Source organism: Alexandromys fortis, unplaced genomic scaffold, assembly GCF_014885135.2.
Source record: "Alexandromys fortis isolate MF-2015 unplaced genomic scaffold, M_Fortis_MF-2015_v1.1 scaffold_5, whole genome shotgun sequence".
NCBI lineage: Eukaryota > Metazoa > Chordata > Mammalia > Rodentia > Cricetidae > Alexandromys > Alexandromys fortis.
In genome coordinates, this window is record NW_026067924.1 from 7,831,892 (window position 1) to 7,843,804 (window position 11,913).

An 11,913-nucleotide genomic window follows, 5' to 3' on the forward strand; every position below is an offset into this window, starting at 1 on the left:
GGAAAGCACAGAGGGTTGTTCTAGAAGGCAGGCAATCCTCGGGTTCAGAACCAGGAGTGGGGTGCCAGCCACCGGGCACCTCGAAAACGAACAGAGGTCACGGAGAGCCGGTGTGTCCAGGGTGGGGTCCCTTGTGTCTGTGGGACTCGAGATTGGAAGACGACCTTGTCCCCTCGCCCCCCCCCCCCCACCAGCGCCGACTCCGTGGGGACCCCCGCCCGCCACCGGAGATCCTGCGGCGGCCGGGGTGTCCCTCTCCCCGCCCTTGCGTCTGTCCGGGCGGCAGCGGCGGCGCGGCTCGGCTGGAGGGGGCGCTCGCGCGCAGGAGCAGCGCAGCAGGTGCCGCGGTTACCTCCACCTCGGCGGGGGGAGAGGGGGCGGGCCGGGGCGGGAGGCGGAGGCCGGTTTGGTGATCCGAGAGCGCGGCCGGCTCCGCAGGCTGGCTGCGAGCTCGCGGCTTCCGGGAGCGCCCCAAGTCTGTGGAGGATCTCCCAGCCCGCAGCCGCCGGCGACCCCGGCACAACGCGCATCGGCGTCCGCAGGGCCGCGAGTCGCGACAAGGGCGCGGGTCCGGCGCGCCGCCTCCTCTCCTCTTCTCCAGCCGGCTCGCAGCAGCTGAGAGCTTCGGAGCTCGGCGGGCACCCGGGCCGCGGTGCGGATGAGCCGCAGCGGCTGAGGACTCGACCGGCCTCTGCCGGGCGCCCGAGCGGGGCCGCAGCGCCTAGGGCGCGGGTGTGCGCGGGTGACATGGGGACGGCCTGACTGTCGCCGGGCCCGGAGCTCTCTCTCCGGCCGCGGGCCCTCCTCGGCGGCGGCAGCTGCGGGCGCCCGGCCCGGTGCGCTGTGCCCGGGCGCCCGCCGAGCTCCGCCGCGCTCTATGCGCCTCTGCGGGAGCCGCGGGCCCTGGCCATGGCGATAGACCGGCGGCGCGACGCGGCGGGTAGCGGTGCCGGACGGCAGCCGGCCCCGGCCGAGGAGAACGGCTCCCTGCCGCCCGGGGACGCGGCGGCCTCGGCGCCCCTCGGAGGACGCGCGGGCTCCAGCGGCAGCGCGGAGATCCAGCCGCTGCCGGCGCTGCACCCAAGCGGCGGCCCGCACTCGAGCTGCTGCGCGGCGGCAGCCGCCCCGAGCCTCCTGTTGCTGGACTACGATGGCTCGGTGCTGCCTTTCCTCGGGGGCCTGGGCGGCGGCTACCAGAAGACCCTGGTGGTGCTCACCTGGATCCCGGCGCTGTTCATCGGCTTCAGCCAGTTCTCGGACTCCTTCCTCCTGGACCAGCCCAACTTCTGGTGCCGCGGGGCCGGCAAAGGCACCGAGCTAGCGGGTGCCACTGTCACTGGCCGGTGGGGCGACATGGGCAATTGGACCAGCCCCCCAGTCACCCCTTTCTTCACTGCTGCCTGGGGGACCGCGAGCAACCGAAGCAACAACAGCGACACGCCACCCCTCCCGTCCCCTCCAGGCAAGGGGAACAACGATTCAAATTGCGACTGCCACGCTTGGGACTACGGCATCCGTACTGGCCTCGTCCAGAACGTGGTCAGCAAGGTAAGGGCCACGACCGCCGCGTCCCCGCGTTCTTCTCGTGAACCCTTTTCTTCCGACCTCGGTTGCCTCTGCTCTGCGCTCCATCTCTCTTTCTCTGCAGATCTAGGTCCCAGCCTACCCAGCTGAGGAGCCCGAAATGCTAGCCTGTGTACTCACAATCCCGCATCGACTGGGCTCCCTGCTGTCCCCCAAAGGAGATGCTCTTACTTGGATGTGAAGCCCAAGACTGTTTGCCGCCCTCTGCGGTGCCCGTGACGCTGCATCCGCTTCCAAGGGACCGATATAGCCTTTTCTAATTTCCACCCAAACTCCTGTCCCAGTGCACATATGGAAAGGGCGCCCCTCCCCCAAAAGGTTCAAATCCTTTCCTGGATCTTGCTAGGTGTTAGACTCGCTGATGGTTCCGCAGCGGCCCTAGAGGACTCCGTCCCTCTTCTATGTCTGCTCCTTAGAGTCAGGCCATAGCTATGTTCTTTCCGCGGGCCGCCTGCCCCTGTTGTCTCCCACGAAGAACTAACTATCCGTGAAAAATAGTGTTCTATTCTCGGATGTTCTTTCTGGCAGACCTCAGCCTTCCCACACGTGCCCTGAACCGATTAAAGCCAGTTAAAAAAAAATGAAGTTATAGACAAAGAAACCGAGCCCTTTGAAAAGTTCCCTTACTACCCCACCCCCATCCCAACTATGCGTTGTCCTTTTCAGAGATCTGACTATAGAGTTCAATGTCAGGGTGTTCCCGCAAATGTTTTCCCAGGACTTCAGTCAATAGCCCCATAGCATAGGACAGATGTGGGAAACCTGCCTGGTGTCATCGCAGCCCCTGTGGAGCAACTGCTCTCTGGTCTGAGTCATTAAGACCTGGTGAGCTGGTCCCTAGTACCCGCTTTGTCCTCCCTGTTCCTTGTAGAGGTCCTGCATCCGGTGTAATATAGCAGGAGTGTTCTGTGAGGGATAGATGCCACCCTAAGCATGGGCAGTAGGTAGTGTTAGACCTTAGATACCTGTATTGTTTAGTTTTTTCTTGGTCTGTAGGAAATAGCGAATGCCACCTTGTCAAGCGATTTATGAAGCATTTGTAGTTTCTGTCCCCTTTGCATTTTAAACAGTGCAGTTAGAAATGGGGCAGTTCTGAGCAGTTGGAAACGCTTTGCCTGACCGTGAGACTGGATTTGGACAGTTTATAAATTGTCTGTGTGAAGTCCATGCCCACAACCAGTCTGTGTTAGTAAACAGTTGTAGTTCATGGATGTGTAAGACGAAACTCTTACATCACCATAATCATTTTTTTTAATCTTGTATCAACCTGGCCAGAAGCACTGGGTCCTGTGGGAACTGTCTGGCATAGTGATCCCTCTGCTCTGCGAGATAATTGGGAAGGTCCTCCTAGTACGTCTCATCTTGACTCATCCCCCCACAGCCTCTCCCTTCTCTAACCCATCCCCATTCACGAAGGGCAATATTGCTCCCCCCCCCTCTTCTTCATCTTCTCTTTGCTTAGCAGCAGAGACAATTTTCATAACGGCAACTATTTTAAATCTCCAGGTATGCCTGTCAGAGTAAGGATTTGGCAACACTGCCGAGTAATTTTAGCCCCTTTCTGGAGTAAAGGAAGAATGATGGATTGAAAAGGGTATGTGCAGAGAGCACTTTGTGCGAGAGTTAAGTTGGAAGTTAGGAAAGCAGACCAGTACTCTACCAGTGGGGGCCAGGAGACAGCTATCATCCTGCCAGGCATGGTGTGAAGAAAGACCAGAAATAGTTCTTGAAAACAGACTATATAGAGGCAAATTGGAAAGCTGGGCAAGTTTTTTAAATTAGCACTCAGGAAGGGCTCCACACGGAGGGGAGGAGTGCCTGACAACACATGGCAGTCACATGTTGTGGACAAGATGACAGTAAGGAGTGAAGGCCTGGGCACAGTACTTAGAGTCATACTTTGCTCATACTGTAAAGGCTGGGAAGGACATCTTGATTGTCACAGATGAGTCTGCTCAGGTAGAGGACTGCCCTGCCGCTGTGTTCTGTTCTGTGGCAATTCTGGAAGGAGTGGTTCCAGCGCAGTTTGGCATGAAAGGTGCCCTTTTCCCTCTGCTGACTGTGCTCACTGGATTCTGTGTCCATGGAACAGTGTAGGATTCGTACTGTGATGCTGCGGCCTTGTACACAGTAGACAGAAGAAGCCTTTACCTGTTGTCTGTGTGGAGACGTTGTGCACTATCAGCCACAGGCTGTCTTCAGCCATCAGCATGGCTCCAACGCAGGTGCGCTCGTGAAACAGCCTGGTCCCTCCTAGTGCTGGTTGTTGGTTGGGAAGAGGTAACACGATTGCTGCCTTCATACCTGACGTTGGAAGAGAACCGCTCCAGGATGTTGAATGAAGTGGTTCCCCTGGAATCTGAGCTATACCCCTGGCATGCACTTACTACCTCATTTTAAACAGCTCCACAAATGGGGCTCTGTCCCTAGCAGGCCAGCCTGCCCTTCCTTGTAAAGAAACGTGAACTTTGATGAGTTACACTTAAGTTCTCTCATGCCAACCTGAAACTCCTTCCTGAGAATGCTTTTTTTTTCCATTGTAGAAAGCATATTTTTCTCTCCCTCCCTCTCTCCCTTCCTGTTGTCTTGTTTTGTTTTCAGACAGGGACTACTCTGTTGACTAGGCTGATCTTGAACTCATAGAGATCCACTTTCTTCTGTCTCCCAAGGGCTGGGATTAAAGGTCTGCACCAGTATGTCTGGCTTTATTTAGCAGTTTCTTACCTGGCTGAAACATGTCCACCTACTTCAGCTCTTCCACTCATAACAAAGTCAGCCATATTTACTACGGCACAGAAAATATGCCTCTTAAACGTGGTACCATTGCACAAACAAGTAGGCACTGCATGATCTACCCCAAAAGAGAGATGGACAGATGCCTTGCCTCCACTAATGGAGCCTGTGCTGGCTGCACCATCACCTTTAGCAGATAGGACATATTTCTGTCTAAAGACTGTGGACTCTGGGCTACCCTGCTTTATCTAGTAGGCTGTGTTCAGTGAACACTTTTCTGTTTCTTTTCAGATAGCATGAAATACAGTTCCAGTTTCTTTTAAGTCATTTTGAGTGTTAAAATCTCTCCTCTTGGTGTCTTTATTGTTTTTGCTTTTAGTGAGACAGGGTTTCTCTGTACAGCCCTGGCTGTCCTGGAGCTTGCTTTGTAGACTTCAAACTCACAGAGATCTACCTGCCTCTGTCTCCTGAACCCTTAGATTAAAGGCCTGCATCACCACGCCCAGTTATCTTTATTGTTTTCATCATTTGACTTGATCCTTGCATTTGTTACACACACACACACACACACACACACACACACACCAGAATTTTCACCCTAGATTCTCCAGTTCCTTCAAAATGATGGTGGTGGTGATGTTGGCACCACCTTTATTTTGTGTGTCTCTTTCTAGTTTCTGGAGCATTTTACATGAATTACTTCCTTTGATTAAGAATAGTAGCCCAAGGCCAATCTCAACATAGCAACATCACTGATTATGAACACATAGTTCCCCATAGGAAGGAGGTATCCAACCAACTTCCTTATCTCCATCCTGGCATTTTATACTTATGCTCTGCCGGGCCAAGCCAGCAGTACCTTCTGTATGAATCAAACAAATCCCTCTCCCAGCGCAGCAGGCTTGAGGTTCTGAAGACAGGCACTCTAGAGTAGACCCCCCTTCCTCATTTTCTGTGCTGCAGCCCAAAGTTTCTCATGCTGCTGAGATTTTAATAAAAATTATTTCAATTAAAAGGAAAAAAAATTAGCTCCATGAATGTAAAAGTGTTGCTTTTGATGGCTGGCACAACTCGCCCCGTGTTGTTCTGCATGAGTAGTGGCCAAGGCTCACGATCTTCTGGGGTAATCGCTAGAATTTGGTCAGCAGGCAATGCCAGCTAACTTTCCCAAGTCTTTTTTCCCTGTAGTTGGAGTTTAAATTGTCCTCTCATCTCCTGCCTTCTCATGAATTTGCAAAGATTTCTGACCTTTCTCTTAGACGTTGTTTAATATCCCGGAAGTAATTTGTATCCTTTTTCTAGTAGTTATTTAAGGTGACTTCAGTACGTTGTAATTAAGACTAAAACCAATTTTACTACCATTGCAATGGCAATCATTTTTAAAGTAGTCCACAGTGTTATCCTAACGAGTAACTAGTTTCCACTTCTGAAATGCTTAACACTTATGCTGCTTTTCTCTCTTCCAGGGTGTTTATTTAATGGAATCTGTCATTATTCTTTATCTTATCAAAAGTATTTGTCAACCCTTAGAAACACTTTTTTAAAACTTGATTTTGTTTTTATGTGCATCTTTTGTGCCCCCCCATGTGTGTGTGCATGTGTCTGTGTCTGTGGTATGTGTGTGTGTGTGTGTGTGTGTGTGCGTGTGTGTGTGAGTGGTGTGTGTGTATGCATGTGTGTGTGTGGTGAGTGTGTGTGTGTGTACCATATGTGTGCAGATACCTAGAAAGGCCAGAAGAAGGCATCGGATCCATTGGAAGTGAAGTTCCAGGTGGTTCTGAGCTGCCTGACATGCTGGGAACCGAACTCAAGTTCTCTGTAAGAGCAGTGAGAGTGAGCTCTTAAGCCACCAGCCATCTCTCCAACCCCTAAGAAGAACTTTACATTTCATATTTATTCTTGCTGATGTACTAAAATTTTTTGGGTTATTCTCCTAGTATCATTTTGTCAACCCAGTAGGGGCTTTTATATGGTATTTGGTAGATGTGCCTCATAAAGAACTTAGCCATTTGTATGCTCATCCGTGGTTTGTGTGGTCCTGTTTCCCACACCTTCCATGATTTGGGGAGTTGCCAGACATTTAGATGTCTGCTAGTCTGGGAAGTAGAAAATAAAGTTTGACGACCGCTGCAGATTTGTGCTTGTCTGGGTGTGTGGCCTCACCATCCTTGTGCATTCGCCTTCCTTGGAATGGTCCCCCATCTGTCTGCCTTCCTGTGCATGAGTGTTCTAGGGTTATTTCCCAACTGACTGACAGCAGCACTGTGGCTCTGAGCCTGTCTCCCCCTGAGTAATTACCCAAGCTTCTGATTGTGCTTGTGGTGCTTTGCTTATACACACAGCTTGGTTTGGATAGAGTCAAGTGGCTTAGTCTTTCCTTCCATGGCTTCTGAGTTTTGTGTTGCTAGGTTTATGATATCCATAGTCCTGAATGCTTGGGGAGATTCCATGTTTTCATCTAATAGTTTTATGATTTCATTTCCTCTTCAGTTTCCCTTTGCAGCTCTGGTTTGTTTTTATGGTGCTGTGAAGGTGCATTTCTAGAACTGCTTGCACACCGATAGAGCCCATGTTTTGTGCAGACTTGCTCCTAACCTTCAATTCAGCTGTGCAGAGGCCAGGACTGAGAGGCTGTGGAGAGGTCTGATGCCCTCCTTCAGGGAACACAATACTCTCCAGGGCTGTAGGACCCTCTTTCCTCTTCCATCATCTTCTTTCTGAATAGTTTGGGGGCAGTATTACTGTTAGAAGCCACTTCAAGCTCTTTTTCTGTCCTTAGCAGTTTTTGCAAGTACTGATTTATCTTGGTCTTTGATCCAAGGCAGAGCTGAGTCAAAGAGTTGGTATCATTTATAAGCACATTGGATTTTCGACTGTTGTCCTGGCATTGCCAGTGGTTGGTATGCCAGAGACACTGTGGGCATCTCGGCCCATCTTCATATTCAATAGCACAACGTTGGTGGCTCCCAGTGGGTCATCCAGGGGTTTTTAGGTGTTTCCACCATGGAAACTGGCAAGCATCACAGACCAGGGATTGCTGTTTTCTTCAGAAAGCATTTGTTATAGAAATAAGTGCAAGCTTGCCCCCACCCCCCAGCCTTTCCTTTTTCCCTCCTTTTTACATGTGTATATTCTGAACCTGGCCTTGTGCCATGTGCTGGGGATACAATGCTGGGAGAAAATAGCTCAACTTTCATAGACCTATAGGCAGGCTAATGAGGGAAGCACACCCTAAATGGTCAAGGTGTACTCTTTTAATTTCTAACTGAGATGAGTGTATGGAAAGAAGGGAGAATGAAAATCCAGAACAGAGAAGCCTGACCTAGAGGGGCTGTTGCATCTGAGATGGACTAAGGGTTGTGTATGGAGAGAGAGGCAAAGGCGAAAAGTATGAGTGTCCCAGAGGGCAGATAGCATTTGCAAGGGCCTTGTGGCATGCAGGAACCTAGGTTGCCCATCTTTGGTATGGGAATAGGAAAAGGGCCAGGGTTAGAATCCATGTTAAGAACTTTTTCTGCAATTCTAGAGCAAAGGGGAAACCGTCAGTCTACTGATCAGGTTGGTGCTAGGAGGAGGTGAGAGTTCAGTCTTTGACAAAGTTCTTTGTCGCTGCAGCATCAAGGTGTGGAGCTGAGATGTGCGTAGTGGGCTAGGCTATGCCAGCTAGGTCTGGTAAACACCGTTTACCAGAGATGTAATGACATGGGGACGAGAGAAAGATAAATGGACAGAAAGGTGGGGTGAACAAGGCCTGGGCCCAAGCATTACAGATGCTATGGATTTTTGGTGAGGAAGGTGTTCTGTGGGGTGGCTGGGGACCTGAAGGTTCTTGGTGTAAGAAGGGGTCTGAGATGGAGCAGTGGGACATCACGCAAGGAGCTCTGAGACCAAGCCAGACATTGAACAGTCTGGGGTAGGGCATGAGACCCTGACGCCACTTCCGTGGGCATGGGTAGGAAAGGCTGTTCTTTAGGAACATTTCAGCATTTTATTTGCTCTCCTGCTAATATTGGGAGTGCTAATTACATTTCTACAAGGCTAAAAGAGCAGATTTGGAAAACCTTGGGGTCAGAATGTACATCCACTGCCTACTTTCCTGGTACCCATAGGCTAGACAGAGATCTTGTTGGGTATGGGGTGTCATATCTGTAGAACCTTCTTGTCCAGCATATCAGTAGGGCCTTCTTGTCTTTAGTTTACATAAAATGGAGCTGAGGGGCAGTTGAGGCATCCAGTTCTTATCACCTACTGACTTTTACAACCTAGCAGATGATCTTGTGATCTAAGAATGCCCCTAAGCGTATGTTTGCCATGCTGTGAAGTTGAGGTGTTTCATTCTGTGACTCTGTAGGGATAGATTTTCTCTTTCTGAGCAAATTTCTCTGATCTCTGCCCCGTTGGCCTTTGTAGACCCCTAACTGGCTTCATCTGGCTGCCTTTGAAAGTACAGACCCAGAGACACTAAGATGCAAACCGGCCATGTGCTTCTGCTTGCGGCCTTTCAGGGCTCCCCTGGCTACCTAAGATGCCTGGCTTTCACCTGAGCTCTACCTACTGTTTCGCTCCTCCTCGTACCTCTTCGGTTGGAGGGGACAGCTCTAGCTCCTAGCTGGGCTCAGTTTCTCCTCAACATTTAACTTAAGCTGTTCCATTAACGCGGAACACCCTTCCCTTTGTTCTTCAGCCCACTGGCTCCTGTTCAGCCCAAGTCAGCTCAGTTATCATCTGACTCCTTCCAGCGAGGACGGCAACACTTACCCAGAATGCAGTGTGTTTGCCTCCCCACTCGAGGTCTTTGACCCACAAACTCTTACCATACAAGCCCGAGCCCCTTGAACATGGGTGGCATGGTGACATGTGAGGGAGCATTTTTTCGGTTGGCGGGTGTGGTTGGCATTGCCAGTGCTCCAGCTTGGAACCAGCTTATCGAATCTAGATTACTCTTTCCAGCTTCCTCATTGGCAGGGTGGGGTACCTGCTGCTTTACCTCCAGGTGGTGAGAGGGCAGAACAGCAGGGAGGTGTTGCCCCACCCCTCCCGCCTGGCAAACAGGAGGTACCTGGCTGGTGGGGTGAGGGCTGCCAGGTATGAGAAGCCCAGAGATGAAGGAGATGAGAGGGTCATACCTGAAAGGGTAGCTTATCTCACGAGGGCACGGAGGTGGAGGTATCTCTCCCTGAAAAAGCTGGGTGTGCCCCAAAAGTAGGGTGTGCCCTGCCGGCGGGAATCCTGCACCCAGGGTGGTGTAGCAGTCAGGCCACCCAGGATCCTCTTGTGGTTGGTTGGCTGGTGGGTAGGGTTCTAATCTGAGGACCGAAGAGGTCACTGGCCACAGAGCCTGAGGCTCACGGCTCGGAAGAGGAAGACGTGTGAGAAGAATGCCATGTGGTGGAGAGTGAGCAGCACACTCTGGCATCTGACTGAGCTGCACTGGGAGACGGCCCCATCAAGAATGGAATCTGAGAGGTGGCCATGGTGGCAGTCGCTCACTGCAGGGCCAGGTGGAAAGCAGGGTGAGATTCTGAGCAGGACAGTTCTACCTAGAGTCTTTCCTTGGGCGTTTTTTTTTTTTTTTCTTTTCCAAGACTATTGGCTTTGGCCACAGTAATCAATGGACGTCTCCCAGAGTGATGGGAGTTAATCATTTTGTTCTTCTCTTTGCTCACCTGACTCAAGGCTGACCGTTCCCAGTGGCATAGCTCCCTCCACATAAGTGACGAGAGACTAACAGGCCATGAATTTCTGTGAAGGATGGTGGTTATGGACCTGCTGGGACTAGTTTCCGCTGGACTCCATGACTGCTGTGCCAGACCCTCCGGCCTGCTGTCGGCATTAGCCCTCTCATGACACTTGGTTTACAAGGAACTGACAACATCGCAAATCATGCTAACAAATAAGAAAGGAGTTTGTTGCAAAGCTGCGCCATGGTGGGTGCTGGGATCTGGAGACAGCCAGCTCAGATAGGCTTCCTTCCTAGACACTCAACCTGTTGCTTACCCGACCGTTCCAACCTAGTGTGCTATTGGCAGGGTCCTCTTGAGGCTTCTTTTGGAATAATTAAAAATGACTGTAGGCATTAGTTCCGTGTCTCCAAGGACCTCAGAAAATGCCCCTGAACATCAGAAACTGGAAAAATTTTGCAAATTCTCACCTATGCCTCTGCTACCATATTTGCACCAGCTTGATAATTAGTAAAACTCCTGTTCAGATAAAAGTACATTCCGTGTGGTAAAATGCTTGCTGTAGGTCAGGAACCCAGATGTGAATACTTCTGAAAGGGGAATCTGTGTGCCTGGGCCCGCTTCCGGTAGCCCTGGGCTGTCATTGTCAAGAAACACACACACACGTACACACACACACACACACACACACACACACGTACACACACACGCTCGCGCGCATGTGTCAGATGCCCCTGTGTCAAAGCTCTATAGACCCTGAGTTTTCACTAGTCTGCCTCATTTTTATTTATTTGTTCATATGCAGTCGTTCTCTCTCCCTCTCCCCTTCCTTTGCTTCATTTCACAGCTTTCTACCTCTCTTTTGACAAAAAGCCAAACTCATTTGGGGCGAGGCCCTACTTTTGCCAAGCAGCGGCGTCACAAAGCCCTGAGCAGGTGTGCGTTAGGTCTTCCGTGGCCCAGGTGGTGTTGTACAACACGGAGGAGCCAGAGAGCCTCTCAGGCTGTGGAGTCAGCCTGTTGGTTCACTTATCTGGACTGAACGCCGAAGCGCTGAGTCATAGGGATGTGTGGCGGAGAATGTTAAGTCATAGCTCCTGAAGTGTTTTTCAGACTTTTGGTTTTGAACTGGAGAAAAGGGGGGGTCAGCCCTTCGTACGATCCTACACACTAGTAGTCATACTTCTTGGTGTCACTTTTAGAAAGGGGGAGGATGTCTGAGAGGCTCCCAGAGGTCGCGCTGAGTTATGGCTTATGCTTCAGCCTCCTAGTTTACACTTCATCATGTTTCCTCCCAGATTAGCTTACAAGCTGCCTCTCTGTGTTCAAAAGACACTTTACCAGTCGAGCTCCCTTGATTGTCACATACTGTGGAAGTCCCCAATGGCAACTGTGTATCTACAAGATGTAGAGTGAAGTGAACCCTAAGTTTTGTTGTCTAGTGTATTTAAAAACTTGTTTCAATTTCTGAAATGTTGATACTATGCATCACAAAATTGACCACTGTTAAGAATGTTTGGTGTTACTAGGTTTGTTCCTGCACTTGTGTAGCAGTACCCAGTCTATCCCTTTCATCTCAGTGGCAACTTAGTCCCTGTTTAGGCAGTCATTTCCCATTCTTCAACCTCCAGCTCCCAATGGCCATCATTCTACTTTCTTTTTCTATGATTTTGACTGCTCTAGGTATTTCATGTAAATGGAGATACATAATATATGTCCCCATGTAACTCATATATTGCTGAAGATGTCCTAAGGTTCACCTGTATTGTAGCATCTGTCAAAATCTTTCTTTTCTTTTTCTTTTTTGTTTGTTTTTTTTTTTTTTTTTTTTTTTTTTTTTTTTTTTTTTTTTTTTTTTTTTTTTTTTTTTTTTTTTTTTTTTTTTTTGTTTTTTTTTTTTTTTTTTTTTTTTTTT

General features: G+C 50.2%; 1 protein-coding gene across 2 annotated transcripts in view; it reads left to right on the forward strand.

Moving 5' to 3' along the window:
- The first annotated feature begins 762 nt into the window (after window positions 1-762).
- Slc22a23 (solute carrier family 22 member 23) overlaps window positions 763-11,913 on the forward strand; it is a 156,350-nt gene continuing 145,199 nt past the window's right edge. For both annotated transcript variants that reach the window (XM_050142237.1, XM_050142238.1), the window contains exon 1: window positions 763-1,548. In XM_050142237.1, the coding sequence (XP_049998194.1) occupies window positions 910-1,548 (639 nt within the window). In that variant the 5' untranslated portion in view covers window positions 763-909. The remainder of the gene's footprint in view (window positions 1,549-11,913) is intronic.